General features: G+C 42.2%; 1 protein-coding gene across 1 annotated transcript in view; it reads right to left on the minus strand.

Moving 5' to 3' along the window:
• The window catches only part of PDE6C (phosphodiesterase 6C), a 55785-nt gene that overhangs the window by 21679 nt on the left and 10265 nt on the right, over positions 1 to 23841 (minus strand). The window contains exons 5-14 of the mRNA XM_030941198.1: positions 20874 to 20948; positions 19500 to 19564; positions 19330 to 19396; positions 15745 to 15792; positions 10134 to 10283; positions 9425 to 9568; positions 7989 to 8057; positions 4812 to 4958; positions 4471 to 4578; positions 3979 to 4088 (exon numbers count right to left, since the gene is read on the minus strand). Coding sequence (XP_030797058.1) covers positions 3979 to 4088; positions 4471 to 4578; positions 4812 to 4958; positions 7989 to 8057; positions 9425 to 9568; positions 10134 to 10283; positions 15745 to 15792; positions 19330 to 19396; positions 19500 to 19564; positions 20874 to 20948 — 983 coding nt within the window. The remainder of the gene's footprint in view (positions 1 to 3978; positions 4089 to 4470; positions 4579 to 4811; positions 4959 to 7988; positions 8058 to 9424; positions 9569 to 10133; positions 10284 to 15744; positions 15793 to 19329; positions 19397 to 19499; positions 19565 to 20873; positions 20949 to 23841) is intronic.

Here is a 23841-nt window from a genome sequence, read left to right on the forward strand (position 1 = left end):
TAAATCCCAGTTTCTATAACCACTAAGCTGCTCTCTATCTTATGCGATCCACTTCTGAAGCCTCCATATATGAGTGAGAACGTGATATTTGACTCTCTGTGCCTGGCTTATTTCACTTAACAAAATAATCTCCAGTTCCATCCATATTGCTGCAAATGACAAGATTTCATTTTTTTTGGTGGCTGAATAATATTCCATTTTATATATATATATATACACACACACACACCACATTTTCTTTATTTGAAGATAGAGAGTAGTTTGGTGGTTATCAGAGGCCAGGAAAGGTAGGGAGGTGGGAAGGATGAAGGCTGGTGACTAATGGTTACAAATATACAGGTAGGTAGAAGAAATAAGACCTAATGTTCAATAAATTAGTAGAGTTAACTATAGCAAACAACAACCTATTGTATATTTCAAAATAGCTAGTAAAGAATAATTTGAATATTCCCAGCATAAAGAAATCATAAATGTTCAAGGTGATGGATATCTCAATTACCCTGATTTGACTATCTCACATCATATGAATGTATCAAAGTATCATATACCCCAAAAGTATGTACTCTATTATGTAGCAATTTAAAATCTATATTTTAAAAAATGAATAAAGCTCAATTCTAGTTAGAAAGGAGTGGTATCTTTAATTCCTTTAGGTTTAGAAACATTAGTTTAAAAATGTTATTGGGAAGTTAGATATTCATCTGATCTCAAAATAACATTTTGCATATTACTTATTAATTGCAAAGGAGAAAATGTTCCTTTACATAAAGAGATCTTCTGGACATCATCCATAAATAAAATTGGTATCATGGGCTTCGTGACACAATGCACTGAGAAGGACACAACATCATCTATGTAGTATTCCTGCCAAAAAATGTTTAGTCTGAATTTATTAATCAGGAAACAAGTGGTTAAATCCAAATTGAAAGATAGTCTGCAAAATAGTTGGCTTAGACTCTTCCAAAACGTCAACATCCTGAAACACACAAAAAGGTTGAGCAACTACTCCAGATTAAAGGAGATTAAAGATATTTGACAACAAAATGCAAAGTGTGCTCCTTGATTAGATATTGAATTAGAAGGAAAAAATAGCTATAAAGGACATTATTGTGGTAATTGGAAATTTTTGAATAAACATTTTATATTAGATAATATTATTGTCCCAATACTGAGGGTGATCATTGTATTGTGTTTATGTAGGTGAATGTCCTAATTCTTAATAAATATATGCTGCAATATTTAGGAATGAAATCTAGTATCTGCAGCCAACTCACAAATGATTTAGTGAAAAAAAAGATTTAGTTGGCCACGTACAGTAGCTCAGGCCTGTAATCCCAGCACTTTGGGAGGCTGAGGCAGGAGGATTGCTTGAGCCCAGGAGTTCAACACCAGCCTGGGCAACATAGGGAGGCCTTGTCACTACAAAAACAATTTAAAAGTTAGCCAGGCATGGTAGCATACACCTGTAGTCCCAGCTACTTGGGAGGCTAAAGTGGGAGGATTGCTTGGGCTCCAGAGGTCAAGGCTGCAGTGAGCCGTGATCGTGCCACTGCAGTCCCTGAGTGACAGGGTAAGACCCTGTCTCAAAAAAATATTTATTATTTATATACACACACAGACATTCACACACACACTGACAGTCTGCAGTCAGGAAGCCCTTCTGTCACCACATGCTCCTACAGTTGCGTTCACAGAGGAGGAATGATGAAAGAAAACCAGACCAATGCAGAAGGCAGGGTGTGGCTGCATGCATCTTTCCTGCAAACCTGGAGGCAAGATGCCAACTTCAATCCTGCTACTTCCTGTAACCTAGGGAAGGTTTGACTTCATCTTTTGAGCTCATCAGTTAAAGTGGGGGATAATAGTACCTCCTATATGGTACCTCCCTTCACTGTGCTGTGAAGGTTAAATGAGGCAGTAGGTATCAAGTCCTTAGCTTGGTCTCCAGCACACAATAGATGCTCAATTTGTTCCTCTGGAACTGAATTGGCTAGTATACTACTGACCAAGAAGGAGGACCAGAACTTCAATGACTGTCAGGGGACTTGGATTCAGGAGGAGTGAGTGGCCATTATAGGCTGGAACCTTTGAGATGAAGATGTCTCTTGCCTGAAGTCTGAATGGAGATCGTCTTTTCAAGACAGAGTCTAATAGTAGGCAGAATTGCTGAAGATGAGGAGTCACTGCTTATAAAGTGCTTTTCGCTCAATGAAATTATATATGTGAAACCTGCCTAGTAGGCACTTTCTTAAGTGGGTTTCACATATGTAATTTCATTTGATTCTCATAACAATCTTTGAGAGGTCAATACTTTATCCATCTCACAGCTAAGAAACTGAATCTCAAATAGATTAAATGACTTGTCCAAGATCCCCCAATCAGGAAGTAGTTGGTCCTCACAAACCCCAGACTCCAAAGACTGTTCTGTCTACAACACTTCACTACTTCTGGAGAGGGGTAGGTCATGTGTCAGAAATGAGAATGAAGTGTGGCTAAGGCAGATAGACCATCTTAAAACCCATTATCAAGAAGCTGGGCTGGCCACGAGCAACGCTGGTGAATGAAGAGTGCCAATGACATCATAACAATAATAGTAATCATAATGCCTAGTGCTTGTTTGTTTGTTTGTTTTCTGAGACGGAGTCTTGCTCTGTCGCCCAGGCTGGAGTGCAGGAGTGCAGTGGCGTGACCTCAGCTCACTTCAACCTCTGCCTCCTGGGTTCAAACAATTCTCCTGCCTCAGCCTCTCAAGTAGGTGAGATTATAGGCACACACCACATTGTCCGGCTAATTTTTGTATTTTTAGTAAAGATGGGGTTTCACCATGTTGGCCAGGCTGGTCTCCAACTCCTGACCTCGTAATCTGCCCGCCTTAACTTCCCAAAGTGCTAGGATTATAGGTGTGAGCCACCATGCCTGGCAATCATACCTAATATTTATTAACTGCCAAGATCCTACCTTGAATTGAGGGCTTTATATCCATGATCGCATTTAATCTTTACAACAACCTTATGTTCTGGGTACCATTATTATAATTCTTACTTCCCAGATGAGGAAATCGCGGCTTAGAAAGCTTAAATAACTTGTGACCCAGTGAATCCAAATCTGCCTGAGCCCAGAGCCTGTACCCTTCTTATTGTACTTCCTTTCTTGGGGCAAGAGAGAAAGATGTCATCGATGTTAAGATAGAAGACCAGCTGAAGGAGAGTTTGGTAGAAGCAAAAAGACCAGGGAAGTGAAGGGTAGTGAGCCCAAGGGTAGTGTCCTCTAGCCTGAGCTGGGGAGTATTCCATAGGAGTGTACAAGTGTAAGCCTAACATTTATGTACCTTATGTATTTGTTTTTTATTTTTTATTTTTTTCAACACAGAGTCTCGCTTTGTCGCTCCAGCTGGAGTGCAGTGGCGTAATCTTGGCTTACTACAACCTCCGCCTCCTGAGTTCAAGCATTTCTCCTACCTCAGCCTTCCAAGCAGCTGAGATTATAGGCATGCGCCTTTAATCCCAGGTGTGCCACACCTGGCTAATTGTTGTACTTTTAGTAGAGACAGGGTTTCGCCATGTTGGTCAGACTGGTCTTGAACTGACCTCAGGTGATCCGCCCGCCGCACTCTCCCAAAGTGCCGGGATCACAGGCGCAAGCCACCGTGCCCAGCCAGATTCATGCACTTTAATATAGGAATTCAATACCCTGATTAAACAAAGTGGAGAGAAGAAAGCCTGAAGGCCTATAGGAAGAAGGCAGAGGCACATCTGGAAATGAAAACAGAAAGGAAAGGGAGATACAAGCACCTAGGGAGAAAGAGCAATGTTATCGTGAAGGCAGAAGCTTGGGAGGGAATAGAACCCAGCCCTGGGATTTCCAAACATGGCAAAGAGGGATTGACTGGGCCAAGGAATAGGGAGAAGCATTTTTCTCACTCCAAGTACCTTCCAAGGTCCACCAATACAGGTCAACATTGCACATGTGTTCACTTACTTCATCTGGTACAAATTATTAGTGCCTCTGTGGTCAATATCATGGCAGAAAGCAGCAGCGAGCATGGCAAAGGCTTCAAGATCCGTATAGTATTTCTTTAATCTTCCTGTCTAAAAAAAAATAACATAAATACATGTATCTATAATTTATTTGAATTAACATACCTCTATACCAAGTGCAGCAAGGCCTGCCTGCAGTAGAGAATAGGCCCACTAGTTTTTGGAGCAAGTTCACTTTATTTGTTGTGAGTATTGTAGCATTGTGGGTAATGACTGAACTTTCCTTTAAGAAGGTAAGTATGTGAATGTCTGAGTGATCATCCCACCGGTGCTCAAGGATACCCACGTTCCCTGGAACTCATCTGCAGCAGAGAGGGGTTTGTGCCCTGAATTTTTAAATTACTGATCTAAAATGATGGACCATACCTATTTGTCACCATGCTCAAATGGGAAATCTGCAGGTTTACAAGGATTTACAACCCTCTGCACCTACCATCAGCAAAGTAAACATGGTTTGTCCCACGTTGAACCCATGCCGCCAATTGTGGTAAGTGACAGCTCGGTACCCTTTCCTCACAGTGTACATCCATCTGGTAAGAACCTAAAAGAAGACGACACCATTCAGACTTTGGAATAGAATTCTAAAGGTTAGAAGGTCTGTGGCAATCTTATCTAAAAAGATGTGTTGGTCTTGTTGACAGGGATTAAACTGATGTATTTAGAAAGTTAATAATAATTTAAAATTCAAACTGAGTCCATTTTTTGAACCACAGAAAACATCAGTGAAGCAGAGCCACAGAATCACACAGTATTTTAAATTAAATACCATCTGACCTCTACAGGTACTTTGAATTTCTCCACCACATTTATTTCAAAAAACAGTCGTATTCCACATTGAATCAATCCGTGCTCTGTAATGGGGAAGTCACTGAAGCGGAATTCGTACAGTTCTGCAGAGCGTGGGTCTGGCAAGTCCTCTTTCTGTTGAGATAAGGATGGATTGTTTCAGATTACATTCATCTGTTTTCCCTTTCCACTCCCATAGCCAACATTGGGTGTAAACCAAAATTACAATAAAAGAACACAATATGTGATTCACTGAGCCACCATGTGCCAGGCACTGGATGATGCAGTTTGCAGATTATCCTCACGGCAGTCCTACACAATTTTCTCCATTTTACAGGTGATGAAACTGAGACTTGGCTATATTAAAGACTTTCTAAGTGATGGGATACCATTCCAAATCCAACTCCAGCAGCTGTTTTCTTTCTATGATGTAAAATGAAATGTTTAGTTACAAAAAAGCCTTACTCATTTTCAGTACTCAACTTTTTTTCTGTTCAGGAAATATTCAGTAAACAGTAAACAACTGCTTAATTCAATTCTTTTGAATTTTCTTTATGTGCTCAGTGACAGTTTTTCACTAGAATGTGAGCTCCCCGAGGGTGGGGATCATCTGCTTATTTGCTTCCATATCCCAAATCTGCAGGGCCTGTCCCATGAAGGTACTTGGGAAATGCCTGTTAAATGAGTGGATGGATAAACCAATGATTGCCCTGCAGTACAAAGATATACTTGCAGACATTTCATTTAACTCATATCTGGTTAGGATTCCGGATTATGTGAAAAAACAGTGAAGTAGACACATGGCATTGCTGCGACTTGAGAATTAAAAATATGGATCTTGCCCTTAAGGAACTTAACTTATTAAAGTGACTATGAAATATAGATGAGTGAAAAGTAAGCACTTAGAACAATCAGAGAGTATGGCCAGTGCTCCGTGCTGAGGGAGAAACTAAATGTCCTTGGACAGGTGGGGAAATTAAATGAGGAGAGATGCTGGAGGGACATGCATGCAGCTGAGCTGGCAGAAGGAAGCGGAGAGATTCCATGTGGGTGAGAAAGTGCCAAGAGGCAGAAGTTAGCAACGACTCTTTAGGTCTACCAGACAGACCTGCAGGAGCAATTCAGTTCAATGGGTATTTATTTGAATGTGTACTATGTCCTTACTAGCGCACTGAGGAGGACACAAACATAGGGAAAGGCAGGACACTCCCCTTAGTTAAGTTTAGTGTTTTTCAGGGGACAGCCATGCTCTATTTACACAGATTTCAACACCGAATAGTATATAGCTATTTAAAGCAAAATTATGGTTTCCAGTCCCCCCAGCCCCTGAGCCTGGGCTGGCCCCTCACACTCTTGCACAGAACTGTTGCTATACCCAGAAAATCGGCTGAGCCTTCCCTGGAGGTAACATTAAAGTGCAGGCCTGGAGAAAGACTCACGTACATGAAGATGGAAAAATAATTATGTAGCTGAGAAATGATGCCAGGATAATTTTGGAGAACTCCTCCGAAATATTTGTTACATTCCTCAATTTTATGCAGCAATGATACGGGATTTGCCATGAGTAGATTTTACATTCAAAATAGGCTGGTTTTTTTTTTTTTTTTTTTTTTTTTTTTTTTTTTTTTAGGAAGTCTACTAGTTCTTTGTCCACTTTATTGCTTCTACAACATGAGATCCTTCTTCCTTTAAATAAGAAATTAGAGAATTTCTAGTGACACGGATGTCAGTGAAAGTTTTGTTTTCCAAGATGTCTATTGTTGAGGGCAGGTGGGGAGAAGAAAGGGTGATCTTCTGGGCCAGGCTGAGAGGATGGTGCTAAAAGGGAGAGCCAAGCAAAATGGGAGAAAAGGAAACCTCAGATGACATGAAAACATGGGGGTGGGAAGTAAGCCCCAAAAAGGGGTCAAAGGCCAACAGTCCTAAGGTAGCAGAGCAAAGGCCCCGGGTGGGAGGACAGAGCCCATAAAAGATGGAAAGGGAGAAGGTGAGATAGTCGATGTGTCTTAATTTAGAAAGAACACTCGCATCACAGATTGGAAAGAGAGAGTGGAAAACAGGTTATAGCAGTTAGTAAGGAAATTAAGTGTGATATTTCCATTTCAATCAGATGGAATTCAACCCTCTGAAATTCAAGGTCTGGGGGTCTTGGTAAGTATCCCAGGATTTCATGTGATTCCAGAAGAGCCACATTCTAGAAACAAGGGCTCCACCCTAACAGGAGGAATAAAACCAAAAAAGATCATCCCAGATGAAATCTAAAACAACTCTCTCATCTGCTGGAAGAAACTCTAACCCTCTTTGCAGAGGATAATATCACTCAGAGCCCCTACAAGTTTTTATCTATAATATCTGATTTTTTATTTTAAAAGCATGAGACATGCTTTAAAATAGGATCAAATGACTAGAACCCAGGTGTAAAAATGAACAGTAAAATCAGATCTATAGGTGTTTCTGGTATTAAGATGAGTACCTTAAAATAATACACACCAATACGTTTTTTAAAATACAGGGGAAAATAGTCAAAATAGATCAAATGATGAAAAGTTTTAACACAGAGTTAGAACCTTAACAAAAGAATTAAATGTACCTTCTAGAACTGAAAAAAAATCTCTGAAATTAAGAATTTATTGAGCGAGTTTAACAGTTGATTGGACACAACAAAAGACAGAATTAGTGAAGTGGGAAAGTTAATTTCAACCAGAAATAATAGGGATTGCCTACTGGCAACAACAGGAAAGAATGGAGCCTTCAGATTCCGGAAGAGAAGCTAGAAATGGCAGGGGGTGCCAGTGCCTAGAAGGATCCATGCTCCACGCTAACTCTGTCATGTCCTCTGGGGTGGCCATGGAGTCATCCAAAGCTATTAAAATAAACTGTGCCTTGATATCCCTACATTCTGTGCCTGAAGTCCCCTAAGCAGTAGTCTAGCCTAGCTGCAATTGTAAATTATCTGTGGGAATTGGACCAGAGGCAACAAAGATGAAGAAAAGCAGGGAATCAAAAGATCAATCTTAAGAAGAATTCTTTCTTTTTAGCCTTGAGAAATATCAGGAAAGAGAAAACTCAATATTTACTTGAAAAACAAGAAAGCATGTCCTAATATATTATAGATTTCTATATTATCTATTTAACAGGCATTAAGGTTAGAAAGAAAACACTTACCAAAATTGCAACAAGTTGTTTTTCTTCACAGTCGTCAATTACATCAACATTTAACTTCTCTTGAAATTTCTAAAATATAAAAGCAATTGAGGTGTGAAATTCCTAAAGGAGAAGATTTCCATCTGATTCCTCTACTATTATAATCTTAGTTAAGATATCTTTAAAATATGCGGGAGGAAGAGGCTGGACAGATCCCTGGAGCCCAGGAGTTGCAGGATGCAGTGAGCTGTGATGGCACCACTGCACTCCAGCCTGGGTGAGAGAGTGAGACCCCATCTCTAAAAATAAGTAAATAAATAAAATATACTACAATGAGTTCCATGGCAAAGATGCATTCTTTGTCATGGATACAAAGACCTATAGCACCTGATTATGAAGATTTTTTTCAAGAAATAATCTAATATATTTGATTTTTAAAATTCCCTCAAAATGGTTACAGTAGCTGGGTTTTTTAAAGAGGTGTGGGTTGTTTGCACATAGGAAAGAGCAAATGAGTGGTTTACATTCATTTTTCCATTAGCTTATCACAGTTCCCTTTATTCCCCCCAGATCTTCTCATCTTTAACATCTCAAACTCTCAAACTGAGTTACACTCAAACCAGTCTGCAAAACCAAAAACCAACACGCTCACCAAAAACAACCCACTCCAGCAAAACCACACACGCACGCGCGCGCGCGCGCGCACACACACACACACACACACACACAGAGCCAGGGAAATAAAAGAAATAGAGATGGTGGGCACATGATATTTTTTCCTTCATTTTGTGGTGAGTAGAACATGGTTAGCAAATATTCACTTGCTTCCCCATCATCTATAAGGTTGGTCTTCATAATGTGACTTTCTTTAGCCAGTGAGCATTTTGGTGAATGTGATGTGAGCAAAAACTTGAAGTATGCCTGCACAATTGGACTTGCTCTCTTGCACTTCTGTCATCTCTGTGAGAAGGACATCTATCAGGTAGCTCCTGGTCCAAAAAGGATGAGAGATACATAGAGCAAACCAAATTCACAGCTTGGAGCCAAGTCCAGCCACTGTCAATCAAAGCCTGGTCAACCCACAAATGTGAGTGAGAGATAGAGATTCATTACTGCATGCCACTGAGGTGTTAGGGTTGTTGTTATGCAGCATTATATGACAATTGCTGACGGATACATTTCCTTTCCTAAAATATATATTTTTTCTTGCTATAGCTCCCATAGCCCCAGGGCTATTTTGAACAAAGTGCTATTCCAGCCAAGCAGCTGTACTTCCAGTAAGGGTCTCTGTACACTGGGCTATCCATGATTTCTTCCAACCCCTCCTTCACTGTCTCTCTCTCTCTCAGCCCAGGAGTAAACCATTCACATTTGTCAAACCCATGGGTAATTAGATGACTTCTAGAATATGTGGTTAGGTAACATCTTATGTCCACAGGACTGAATTTCTCACTTACCAAAATGGACTTAATTTCTTCAGGAGTGGCTTTGGTTTGGTTCATGAGCATTTCCTGAGCAATGTCCTTTCTGTTTTCTAGCTTATTCATCTTATCATAGGTGTCAGTATTTAAAAGAGACCATCCAAGAAATTGTGTGAGAGTCTGAAACAGATAAAAGGTGATTCCAATTGGAGGCAACAATCTGCATGCTTTTCTATCAATCTCCCTTCCATCATCAACCACCCTGTTCCTTCTTTTAATTTAAGAAAAACATACTAATAATCAGCTTCAGACAATAAAACTGGCTGAGTTATTGCTTTTTAAAGTGTACCATGTACCATGAATACTTCATTAGAAGAGAGAGGGGTTACCAACACCAGTATAATCAAGCAGGACCTAAAGATTAGGCAGGGTGCTGGGAGTAAGAATAAGAATGAGAGGCAATAGGAAGGAGGAGTGGGAGAAAGAAGAGGAAAATTGTCTTTCCCGTTTTCCGAGTATTATAACAAATTTTGGTTAAGCTAAAATTTTGTACTTTGGTAGAAAATGTTGCAGTTTATAGACGTCAGGAAATAGAAACGACAAAATAACAACATATTGTTTACAGCTATGTGTGACTCATGTCTTAATGGCCCTTCAAAATATCATTCCAGAATAACAAATAATGATGCGTCCTCTCGTATTTTGTGAATTGCATTGACTTCCATTATCTTATGATTGCACTTACCTCAGTAATGTATTCATCATGCTCATCGAAAGGTTTTCCATCCTTCCTGTTGTAAAATGTAGCCACTCCCACAATATCTTCTTTCTTGTTGACAATAGGCAGTGACAAAACATTCTTAATGACCCAACCAGTTTCATCTACAGGTCCTTTCTACAAATGAGAAGGGACCTCAAGTTATTATTTTTTTTTTTTTTTTTGCCTTTTATTTTGAAATAATTGTAGATTCACAGGATATTACAAAAGAAATGTACAGAGAGATTTCAGGTATACTTCACCCAGTTTCACACAATGGTAACGATGGTTAGACAACTATAGTACATTTTCTACTGTCTTAAGTAACTATAATACAATACCAAAACCAGAAAACAGACATTGTACAATCCAGAGCTGATTTGGATTTTACCAGATTTGTATGCACTTACTTGTACATGTATATGTGTGTGTATACATATAGTTTTATGCAAATTTATCCCTTGTGTAGATTTTCAACCACCGTTAGAATCAAGATACAACACTATTCCATCACTACAAGACTCCCCTGTACTCCTCCTTTCTAGCTACCACCCAACCACTTGTCACTTAGTTTATTTTTAATTTAAAGAAAGAGGCTGGGCACAGTGGCTGGAGCCTGTAATCTCAGCACTTTGGGAGGCCAAGGCAGGTGGATCACCTGAGGTCAGGAGCTGGAGCCAAGCCTGGTCAACATGGTGAAACCCCATCTCTACTAAAAATACAAAAATTAGCCAGGCATGATGGCGGGCACCTGTAATCCCAGCTACTCGGGAGGCTGAGGCAGGAAAATCGCTTGAACCCAGGAGGCAGAGGCTGCAGCAAGCCGATATCATGCCACTGCACTCCAACCTGGGCAGCAGAATGAAATTCCATCTCAAAAAAAAAAAGGAAGAATAATCTTTCGGCGTTAGATGTGCAATTCCTAGTTTGTGTCAGAACATTGCTAGGGCCATTATATGTACTCTAGCACATCCAATAGAGTGAACTAGAACCAAGTGTCTGTTTTCTGACAATTCTAAACTTTTCCCTTTCTTTCCCAAGCCTGAGGGATGGGAAGTGCTTCTTACCACTATGTTACCTCACTTTTCCGTTTACACTTTTTCTATCCTCCAACACTTGTTTAGCTAATTCCTTATATAAAATTCTCCTGTTGAAATGCTAGTGTGGCTTTTATTTTTCTGAGTGATCCATGAAGATAGTCTTTCATTCTGTGGTGTGTTGAGTTGAGTAAACATTTGTCAAGCCTCTATGGTATGCCAGCAATTGGGGCAGTTGCTGAAGGCACAAAGAATAAATCACAGGTCTTACCCTCAAGATGCTTAGGGTCTAGTGGAGGGATACAGGCACAAAAGTTTAGGAGTGTTTCTCAAAGTGTGGTCCAAGGACCATGTGCAACAGATTTGTTTTAACTTGTTTCATTTTCTTTTCTTTTCTTTTTTTTTTTTTGAGACAGGGTCTCACTATGTCACCTAGGCTGGAGTACAATGGCACGATCTTGGCTCACTGCAACCTCTGCCTCCCAGGTTCAAGTGATTCTCCTGCCTCAGCCTCACGAGTAGCTGGGATTACAGGCACTGCCATGCCTGGATAATTTTTGTATTTTTAGTAAAGATTAGGTTTTACCATGTTGGCCAGGCTGGTCTTGAATGTCTGACCTCAAGTGATCCACCCGCCTCAGCCTCCCAAAGTGCTGGGATTACAGGCGTGAGTCACCATGCCTGGCCTGGGCACGCATCTTCAATAAACTTCCCAGGTAATTCTGATGCCCTCTGAAGTATGAGAACCACGATGTAGCATTTGCACAGTATGTAGCTAAGGCAAAGGTAGACAAGCACTCAACACACCACATTGTTTGTGCTTGAAGACTTCCCGTGGCTCAGTCATCCTTACATGCCCCTGTTAAGTCTTGACTCTCCCATGAAGCCTTTTCTAATTTTTCTAAGTCAAAACAGAACTTTTCTGTTTTGGAATTCCAACTGCACTTATAGCCTGAACCACAATTTAGCATTTAGACTGAGCATGTAATAAGTGCTCAGTCTAAGTAACTTGTTACTACTCTATGTAGTCATTATATGTGGAGTGAAAAGCAGAAGAACCAAATCTCAATGTCTGTGTCCTGATGGTCAAAGCTTTAGAAGAAGATGCAGTGCATAGTGCTTGCAAAGCCTGCATCTTTGGAAAACACTGAGAAATATTTATGTACTTATGCCATCATACAGACCAATGACAAAATCAATAATAGAAAATATATCACATGCATGGGAAAGAACTTCATGTGTATTTGTTAAAGCTTCCAAAATAAGCTTTGCTGACTGCTTCTCAGTGTTTCAGGAAATATTCATTTGCTACCAGTTCATATTCTTGTGTTTTGCCATTCGCTAGAGCTTGTTGACAGACAAGTGACAGAAGGAACCTAAGGTTTTAGAAGAATTAGTAGGACAAAAAACTGAGGAAATTCTATGCACTTTTCCTCCTGTGAATTGGGATCACTTTAACTGGTGTTAAAGGAAGACCCCTTAGTCCACTTCAAGGAACACTATGACAGGCAGAACAATGGCCCCCAAACATGTCTATATCCTAATCTCTGGAACCTGTGAATATGTTATCTTACACAACACAGGGGAACTAAGGTTGCAGATAGAAGGACGGTTGCTAATTAGCTGGCCTTAAGATGGGGAAATTAGCCTGGATATTCCAGGTGGACCCAATATAATTACAATGATTCTTAAAAGTAGAAAAGAGGTTGGAATCAGAATGGGAGAAGGAGCTATGATGACAGAAGCAAGGCCAGAGTGATGGTGCTGCTGGCTCTGCCAGGGGAAGGGTCAGTAGGCAAGGAAGGTGGGCGGCCCTGAGAAGCTGGAAAACGCAAGGAGATGAATTCTCCCCAGAGCCTCCAGAAAGCAACAGAGTCCCACCGGCACCGTGATTTTAGCCCAAGAAGACTCATTTTGGAATTCTGACCTCCAGAACTGTGAGATAATACATTTCGTGTGGTTTTAAACCACTCAGTGGCAATTTGTGACAGCAGCAATAGGAAATGAATCCATTATGCCCCCAAGGAACATAGTCCGAGAACCACTGCCTTTGCAGGTTTGCTCTGATGGCAGTTCTTTTTATATCATTGGCTTTTCCATCAAACTTCTCAGGTACAAAAAGGAATCATAAGAATCACGGTGGGGCCTGAGCAGGGAGAGAGAGAATCAGAAGATGGAACACAAAAGGAGGGTGGTGGTTTGGGGAGGGTGGCCACCCAAGTCCGCTCTGCAGAATGATGCACAGGTGACGCCATTGAGGCGAAGTGGGGAGGGAGGCTGGGGATCCTGAGAGAGATGTCAGAGAGAGATGCAGTCTCGACCCTGTGCGAAGGAGAAATGGAAGGATGGAAGGTTGAGGGGAGCCCCTTAGACTACCATCCTGTTCCGAAACTGTTTGCAGAACTGTTAGGCATTCCTAGGGCCAAAGCTGCCTGGCAGGGGATCTGGCTGTCTTCCAGGAACAGGCCGGCTTTACTGTCCCTGCCACACTCAGTTACCAGCTGGGAGTGGCCCGTGGAGCCTGTGGCCTCGGCGCAGATGTGACCATGGATTTCAGTCCAGCAGCCACTGCACAGCTACACTTCCCACAGGTGGAGATCTGAGAAGCACATTTTCATGGGCACCACGCTGATGTTTCCCAGAGAACTGGGAAATCCCTGTGGCCTGGAGGTTTATCCCACACTGGGGACTCCTCAAGGCCCCAGGCCTCCTCTCTGCCCAGGCCATCAGAGCACATCAGAGCAGTAGCTGCAGTGGAGCATGAGAGAAAGCAAAGGGCCTCACATTTCAGAGCAACCTGCGTTCTCCTGGGCCAGCTCCATCCCCACTCCCTGTTTAGACAATGACTGCTTGAAGTTCAGACTCTAGAAAATCATTGTCCCCCTTTTGCTGGCATGCATCCTATCCTAACATCCACCTGCCATAAATATAGGGGTCAGGCCTGGGCACAGCATGGTCACAAACAAGCTTCAATTGCAAGGAGGAAGGAGCTAGAGGAGCCATATGGTGTTTACATGTTTTCCATGTCAATCAGCAAAGGGAGGAGCAGGCAGATGCTCGTAACGAAGCAAGTGTGTACAGCTTTCCCCAAGGCGTGGTGTGGTTCTGCAGCTAAGGAGGCACGCCAGAGCCTGGGGAAGGCTGGCTTTTCTTAAGAGGCAGAGATGGGGCTGTGTGTGTGAGAGAGACAGAAAGACCCCAACGGTACCCACCGGGGAGGGCAGTCTCTATTTCTGACTGAGATCAGAGCTCTACGGGGATGTTTTTTTAAACGCAGGACAGAGAATAACAAGTGCCCAGAGGCAGAAAAGAAGAGGCTGCGGAGCCAAATGCCAGTTTATCTCTAACAGTCAGGTTGGGAGGAGGTGACAGGTGGGGAGTGGGTGGCAGAGATGACAGGTGAGGAGGAATGGGCAGGTAGAGAGGGGAGTGGCAGAGATGACAGGTCGGGGGGGTGACAGGTGGGGAGGGGGTGGTGAAGATGACAGGCTGGCCTTTCTGGTGGGCTGGATGAACTCGCGGCGGGGAGGGATCAGCTCAGGTCTGTAGATGGGTTCCAGCAGGAAGCCCTGATGGGGAGAAGTGGGTCAGCTAGAGTAGCACATACAGAGGCTGATTACCGAGAGCATCTGGTGGTGAGTGGAGGCAGATTCCCCAGGCAGTGGGTCTCTGCACAGTAGAGAAGGAAGGATACAACTGACTCTAACAGCAGGAGAAGCTCTAAGGACTCAATCAGAATTGTTGATTTTCCTGAGAACAATTGCAATAAGCCGCAGGGAAGGGCTGCTGAGAAAACCACCAGGAGAGCTGGATTCAGGATGTAGGATGTAGCCAGCCAATCATGCATGCAGAGAACGTTTACTGAGCGTGAATACTGTGCCAGGCACCGTTGCTGCCCTTAGATCAGGGGTCCCCAACCCCTGGGCTGCAAACCAGTACTGGCCCATGACCTGTTAGGAACCAGGTTGTACAGCAGGAGGAGAGCAGTGGGCACTCAGATGAAACTTCATCTGTATTTACAGTCACTCCCCATTGCTCGCATAACCGTCTGAGCTCAGCCTCCTCTCAGATCAGCAGCAGCATTAGGTTCTCATAGGAGTGCGAACGCTATTGTGAACTGCGCATGTGAGGGATCTGGGGTGTGCCATCCTTATGGGAATCTAACTAATGCCTGATGATCTGAGGTGGAAGTTTCATCCTAAAACCATCTCCCACCCCACCCTCATTCTGTGGAAAAATGGTCTTCCACGAAACCGGTCCCTGGTGCCAGAAAAGTTGGGGACCACTGCCCTAAATGACCAGGAGTGTGAGCAAATGGAGGAGTGGCAGGTCCCCTCCCTGGCCTTCTGTCTTATCTTTCTTTTATTCCTTCACTGAAGAATCTGCTACTTGCTGGCCCAGCCAGGGTGAGTGGGAGATGGGCCCGTGTGTGCCTGTGGCCACACCTGAGCATCAGGCGGACTCTGGGGGTGGAGGAGAGGCCAGAGCATCCGCCCTCCTACCCCAGAGTCCCCCAGAGTCTACCTCACCTAGAGGTGAGGCCGGCCCCGGAGTGCAGTTACCTGAAATGTGAAGTATTCATCCGCAGGGGCATTCATCATGTTACAGATCTGGAAGGCAAGAGGAGACAAATGTTCTGAAACATTGTGTGGTGGAGCCCTCTGGAACCACAAAGCAGCATAAGAAAGGACACATTGGAAGTGAGGATTTCCCACATGGCTCTTGACTACTTGCAGGCAAATGGACCTCAGCTAGGCCACAGCTGCTAACAACTCATTCAAGACGGCTTCCCTGCTGCTAATTAAATTACTGGAGGACACGTGGTACTGTCTCTGCCCCTTCCCACGCCCCCAGACTCTAGGGAATCCCCTCCAAATTCAAAGCAACAGGCTGTTCAGACCAAGGAGAGGAGAAAGCTGAGAAATCCTAGCTCTGCTACAGCCAGTATGAGCAGCAGAGCTAGGATTGCTTTTTTTCTCTTCCCAAAGTGAGATTTGGGTTAGAAGATGATGGCTAAGGGGCAGGAGGAAAAAGCCAGATAAGTTTTTAGTTACACCAAAGTAAGGATTCAGTGAGAGATATATCACTTTAATTAGTGGAATTCAAAGACTATTGCTCACATCTATAAGGACAAGAAATCACTCCATTTTGGGTCATTTTAAGTTTTCTGTACCTTGGGTCATAGTCACAAATGGATCTTAATAAAAGACCATGTCTTTCCAAGAGATAATTAAAATCATAGCATTTTATTTCATTTTAGTTTTTGTATTTTTTAAGATGGAGTTCTGTAATCCCAGCACTTTGGGAGGCCGAGACGGGCGGATCACGAGGTCAGGAGATCAAGACCATCCTGGCTAACGCGGTGAAACCCTGTCTCTACTAAAAAATACAAAAAACTAGCCGGGTGAGGTGGCGGGTGCCTGTAGTCCCAGCTACTCGGGAGGCTGAGGCAGGAGAATGGCGTAAACCTGGGAGGCAGAGCTTGCAGTGAGCTGAGATCCGGACACTGCACTCCAGCCTGGGCGACAGAGCGAGACTACGTCTCAAAAAAAAAAAAAAAGATGGAATTTTTGCTCTGTTCCCCAGGCTGGTGTGCAGTGGCACAATCTCGGCTCACTGCATCCTCCACCTCCTGGGTTCAAGCAATTCTCCTGCCTCAGCCTCCCAAGTAGCTGGGATTACAGGCATCTGCCACCACGCCCAGCTAATTTTTGTATTTTTAGTAAGGACGAGGTTTCGCCATGTTGGCCAGGCTGGTCTCAAACTCTTGACCTCAGGTGATCCACCTGCCTTGGCCTCCCAAAGTGCTAGGATTACAGGTGTGAGCCACCACACCCAGTAATCATAGCATTTTAAAGCCAGAAGGGATCTTAGCAATTAAGTTCACACTTAAAAAAAATGAAGAAATGGAAACCTAAAGAGGTTAAGTGATTTGCTTAAATCTATGGGATGGAACTAGAACTGTGATCTCCAGAACGAGTGCTGGGGAAATCAGCTCTCCTGGCTGGGAATTGGGGAAATCCTTGGCTTATATCAGTTGCCAATATCCACGGCCCCAATTCTCCCGCCATGGGAGATTTCAAGCTGCCAACAGTTTAACAACTTGCTCACAAAAGTCCTAAAAAACTAACAATCTAACAAGATCTAAGAGGGCTCCCTCCTTAAATCCCCACCTCACCAAACTCTGCCTGTCTCTCGGTCCCAAGGTAAGTGCTTTCTAAGAATGATTGGGCCTGTTCTTCTTCTACCATTTTCTTCCTTATATCTGCCTCTGAATATATTGTCAGTTTCAGCGGTAAATCTTCAACTTTTACAAAATCTTCTTCATCAGACTTTTGACTTATATTACCAGATTCTCCTTCATAGTCATTCACTAACACTGGAGATTCAGTATCAGGACTTCCAGCCAGAGAGCTTTCAGGAGTTTCCTGAGCAGATTTAACTTCTTTGACTCTAGGCACTAAAGGTTCCATTTCAGGTAAAGGTAACGGCAAAGGGTTAGGCTCTGGAGTTGAATCAACAGTAGCAGGTGAGTCCCTATGGGAAGCACTATTTAAAGGTTGCTCATATTTATCTGGTGAAATATGTGAACTGCAGACTGAAGAATTAGCTGGAAATTCTCAAACACTAAAAGAACCCGAAACGGTGGGAGCCCAGAGTATATGAGATGTCTTCAGAGGCTCATCTAACTCTGTCTTTACATAGTCAGTGCATATATGAAAACAATACTAAATAAACATCTGATCTGTATAAAAATGTAAAAAAAAAAAAAAAAAAAAAGAATGATTGGGCCAGGCGCGGTGGCTCAAGCCTGTAATCCCAGCACTTTGGGAGGCCAAGACGGGCAGATCACGAGGTCAGGAGATTGAGCCCATCCTGGCTAACACGGTGAAACCCCATCTCTACTAAAAAATACAAAAAACTAGCCGGGTGAGGTGGCGGGCGCCTGTAGTCCCAGCTACTTGGGAGGCTGAGGCAGGAGAATGGCGTGAACCCAGGAGGCGGAGCTTGCAGTGAGCTGAGATCTGGCCAGTGCACTCCAGCTTGGGTGACAGAGCGAGACTCCGTCTCAAAAAAAAAAAAAAAAAAAAAAAAGAAGAATGATTGAATGAACCATGTCTACTATTTTTGTAGTACGCTTACAAAGAAAACACAAGAATATTTCAAAGTTTTTACAAGCATATATGGCCTAAGAATTTAAGGAATCTTTCATGCCACACATTAATTTCATGATCTAACTTCAATAAATTACATCATTTGATGGGCTGAGCATGCTTCAACTGTGTTTTTGAAGAGTCAAAAAGCAGCTTATACTTCTTTTTTGAACTTTTCATCAGCATTATCTGTCTTAGTCCTTTCTTTGAAGAACATTATGTTCTAAATGTTATAGGAACATTTACAGGTGGGTCAAGACCTTAGAGGCCCAAGCTTTTAACTCAATATTGAAAAGTTCCACATACCGCACCATCCCCACCCCATCCCTCTCATTTATGCTTTAAAAAATTGACTAATGTACTTGAGATAGAATTAAACCCAGTCATTAAATCATAGTCATTGGATTCCAAAGGATATCTGAAATGTGTGTGGCTGCAGAATAAGAAATTGAGGGATGGAGGAATCTTCCTCATGCTGACTAAATATTTTTGTGTAGAGTTCAGAAGTCTCCGGTTAACATACATTTTAATGTCAAGATTCTTCTCTCCTTTGGCCTATGCCAAAGGAAGTGATCATCTAGCTTTTTTTTCTTTCTTTCTTTTCCTATGGAGTTTTGCTTTGTTGCCCAGGCTGGAGTGCAATGGCGCAATCTCGGCTCACTGCAACCTCCACCTTCTGGGTTCAAGCGATTCTCTTGCCTCAGCCTCCCAAGTAGCTGGGATTACAGGCATGTGCCACCACGCCCAGCTAATTTTGTATTTTTAGTAAAGTCGGGGTTTCATCATGTTGGTCAGGCTGGTCTTGAACTCCTGACCTCAGACGATCCACCCACCTCAGCCTCCCAAAGTGCTAAGATTACAGGTGTGAGCCAACGCACCCAGCCCATCTAGCTTTTATTGGATGCATTCTTGCTTTCACAACTGTATCTATCTCTTAGCTAATACAAGTTTCATACAATATTATTTAAAATTTGAATTTGTTCAATAACTTACAAATCCATTTTCAGCAACATATGTTGGCAACCCACTAACGAGCGTCCAGTGGTCTGCAGGAGGTGTCCTTGGGGAAGAGAAGAAGAAAAAAAACCATTGCAATATAGAGAAATGCAATGTGTGCAAAAATACAATGGCAACTGCAGCAGCAACTTCCTGTCAATACTCACGGAATCACTTTGATCTCTTCTTTTCCATGTAAAATGTAATCAATGATTTTATAAAAGTTGACCTCCTAAGAAAGAAAGAGGATATTATGGAAATAATGTTATTTCCCAAATAAATCATTTTTCATTGGGGAACTTGTACTTTAAAACTCTTACAAATAGAACCTTATTTCCCAACCACATTATATTGTAACATAAATTATCAAACTACTTCTATTCTGACTACACACTTATAATAAAACCAGAAATATTATTGGCTGTTTATCTACATGCACAAGGCTAAAATAAATTTTGTTTTTAAAAAGTTGAATTGCCCCCAGTTTTGGGGTAGAGGGATCTCTGGCTACTAAATCATCAGATAGTCTGTTTTTATTTTCAAGTAATCCCTTTTGTTGTCTAGAAATACCTGACATTAACAGCTTCACTAGAACAAATCACGTCATTTCTCAACTGCAGTCAGTTATACATCATATATAGTGAGCCGATAACCTCCTTTTTTTTTTTTTTTTTTTTTTTTTTTTGAGACGGAGTCTCGCTCTGTCACCCAGGCTGGAGTGCTGTGGCCGGATCTCAGCTCACTGCAAGCTCCGCCTCCCGGGTTCACGCCATTCTCCTGCCTCAGCCTCCCGGGTAGCTGGGACTACAGGCACCGCCACCTCGCCCCGCTAGTTTTTTTTTTTGTAGTTTTTAGTAGAGACGGGGTTTCACCGTGTTAGCCAGGATGGTCTCGATCTCCTGACCTCGTGATCCGCCCGTCTCGGCCTCCCAAAGTGCTGGGATTACAGGCTTGAGCCACCGGGCCCGGCCGATAACCTCCTTTCATCAGTGACTTATCTGAACAGGTGCCTCAGAAACAGGAGGTTACATTGCCAAAGCTGGAAGGGACTAGAGAATTATTCTCTCTGTTTCATGGGGCAGATGATGAACCTGAGGCCTGGACACATTCCATCCCCTTCTCTTTCCTGTGTGCTATGGACACAGGGGTTTCTGCCTTCATGAAGCTTGCAGTCAAGGGGGAAAGTAAACCTAACCCAACCCTTCCTTAGAGATTCTAATCCCACATATCTGAAGAAGGGCCCGGGTACTTCTTTCAAATGTTGTGCAGGTGGCTCTGATGCATCCCTCCCTGTTGAGAATCACTGGTCTACCAAGCCCTGGCTTTATGGAAGAGGAAATGGAGAGGTTTAACAATGAGTTAAGGCAAGGGCCAATAGCTCTGGCTTGGGGCAGAGCTGGGACTAGAACCTCAGACTCCTTGTCTAGTGCTGTTTCTACTACTCCAGGTCTTCCCAGGCCAGTGCTCTATGCACTGTGGCCTCTTAGTTTTAGCACCTGACACCATGCACAGACGGCATCAAGGAAGACATTTGCACATACCCTGCCATCAGGTGTCTTTGGACCTTTATAAGGCTCTACTTCTCCCAGCTTGATTGGCCATTCATCGTAGAATTCCTGCAGGCAATTAGATTTAAGTATCATTAAACACACTGTTTCATGACCTACCATATCTTATATGAATTTTCTGTGTTTGTATATTTTATGTTCATCTACATAATTCTGGAATTTTAGTGCTGAAAGATCTATAATTCCCAGCAATACTGGTTAGGAATTTTTAACTGTGAACACGTTACTTAATCTTTTATATCTGTAAAATAGGGATAATAATAGAATTTGTACTAAAGAATTGTTGTGAGGATTAAACGAATAATACAGATGTAACATTTACCCTGACACATAGTTCAAAGTACTCAATGTATAGCAATTCTTTCATAGACAATTAAGCTAAATCTAGTTTGATTAAGAGGCGTGGCCAAGGTCACACTGAGTGGCCAAATGTTGATAGCTTTACCCCACATTCATTCTTCCTCTTTTCCTTGCTAGCATAACCTGATATGATTTGAGTATCAGGTGGTAATTTTCCATCAGACCACAGCTCATGAGTGGTCTACATGAGGTGCCTAGATCAGTTTGACGGCAGGTATGTGGCCCAGCTCTGGAAAATGAAGAAACGGGAGAAGTCTGCTAAGAGACTCTGGCAAAAGGTATTCCTCAGATGAAAGCTGATGAGAGTGACATTTGGAGAAAATGCCTCCCAGTTGTGTCATGTCTATGTGCCATTATTTGAGCTGCAACAGCCATCTTTCCACCATAAGAGGAGGCCTCACCAACATGCTGCAGGTAGCAGAGACCTTGCCAGGAAGAAAGAGAAAGCACCTGGATTTTGACAACTGCACTGATCTCTGAGTCAGTACTAGCGCTGCCCTACCTTGTTAAGTGGGAGAATAAATATCATATTGTTAGAGATGCTTTTAGCTGTGTCTGATATTTCTTCCAGCCAAAAGAATCCTAACCAACATACTCAGCAAGAAAGTCCCAGAACCAAGATCAGAACCCAGCTCTCCTAGTGCTTCATCCTATGTTTATCCACTTAGAACAACTACTCTGAAAAAATAACTTCCAATCACACGAATATAAAGAAATATAAATAAGACCAGGTGTGGTGGCTCACACCTGTAATCCCAGCACTTTGAGAGGCCGAGGTGGGTGGATCACTTGAGGACAGGAGTTCAAGACCAGTCTGGCCAAGATGGTGAAATCCTGTCTCTACTAAAAATACAGAAAATTAGTGGACATGGTGGTACAGGCCTATAATCCCAGCAACTGAGACATGAGAATCGCTTGAACCTGGGAGGCTGAGGTTGCAGTGAGCCAAGATCATGCCACTGCACTCCAGCCTGGTGACAGACTGAGACTCTGTCTCAAAAAAAGGAAAGAAAAGAAAAGAAAAAATATATCAATAATATGGTATCATTAAAGAAGATAACACAAGGGCATTATATTGTGAATAATATTAAATGTTTCAATATTTCTACTTTAAAATAATTAAATTTCTTTAGAATACAGAAACCTAAAGTTGGTAAAGATAATATTGATTATCCACCTACTATGTAAATTCTAGACACTATATACATATAGTGTTTATATATAAAAATGTATCTATATATAATCTCTAATTCTTACAATCGGTAAGAGAGATGTCCTCATTTTACAGATGAAGAAGCCAAGAATCAGGTAGGTTAAAAGATTTGCTGACAAGAAGAACAAAATCAAAGAGCTGACACTACCTGACTTAAGATTTGCCATAAAGCTGCAATAATCAAGACAGTGTGGTATTAGTGAAAGAATGGACAAATGAATCAATGAAACAAAATAGAGAACCAGAAATAGACCCTCACGAATATAGCTAACTTGGACAAAGGAGCGAAGGCAATGAACAAAGGATAGTCTTTTCAACAAATTGTGTTAGAACAACTGAACATCTACATGTAAAAAAAAAAAAAGTGAATCTAGAAACAGAGCTTGTACCTTTCACAAAAAATAACTCGAAACGGATTATTCACCTAAATGTAGAACACAAAAGTATAAAAATTCTTGGAGATGACATAGAAGATCTAGGTGAACATGAGTTTGGTGAGACTTCATACATACAACATCAAAAGCACAATCCATGAGAGAGAAAATGTAGAAAAATTAGACTTAATTGAAATTAAAACCTTCTCTAAGAAGATATACAGCCGGACGCGGTGGCTCAAGCCTGTAATCCCAGCACTTTGGGAGGCCGAGACAGGTGGATCACGAGGTCAGGAGATCGAGACCATCCTGACTAACACGGTGAAACCCCGTCTCTACTAAAAATACAAAAATTAGCCGGGCGCTGTGGCAGGCGCCTGTAGTCCCAGCTACTCGGGAGGCTGAGGCAGGAGAATGGCGTGAACCCGGGAGGCGGAGCTTGCAGTGAGCTGAGATCTCGCCACTGCACTCCAGCCTGGGCGACAGAGCAAGACTCCGTCTCAAAAAAAAAAAAAAAAAAAAAAAAAAAAGAGAAGATATACAGATGACAAGTAAACATATGAGAAGATGCTCAACATCATATGTCACTGGGGAATTAAAAATTAAAACAACAATGAGATACCACAACTGATACCCCAAATACTGACATTAGCAACTGCTAATACCCAAAATACTGACATTAACAACTGCTGGTGAGAATGTGCTTCTGGTAGACATGCAAAACAGTAAAGTCACTTTGGAAGACAGTCTGCCAGTTTCTTACAAAGATCAATTAGTCTTACAATATAATCCAGCAATTGCTGTGTTCGGTATTTACCCAATTGAGTTGAAAACATAGACACATATAAACCTACCTACAATGATTACAGCAGCTTTATTCACAATCACTAAATATTAGAAACAACCAAGATACCCTTCAACAGGTGAATGGATAAACAAACCTGCCATACAGTGGAATAATATTCAATGATAAAAAGAAATTAGCTATTGAGTC

Source organism: Rhinopithecus roxellana, chromosome 11, assembly GCF_007565055.1.
Source record: "Rhinopithecus roxellana isolate Shanxi Qingling chromosome 11, ASM756505v1, whole genome shotgun sequence".
In the NCBI taxonomy this organism is placed as follows: domain Eukaryota; kingdom Metazoa; phylum Chordata; class Mammalia; order Primates; family Cercopithecidae; genus Rhinopithecus; species Rhinopithecus roxellana.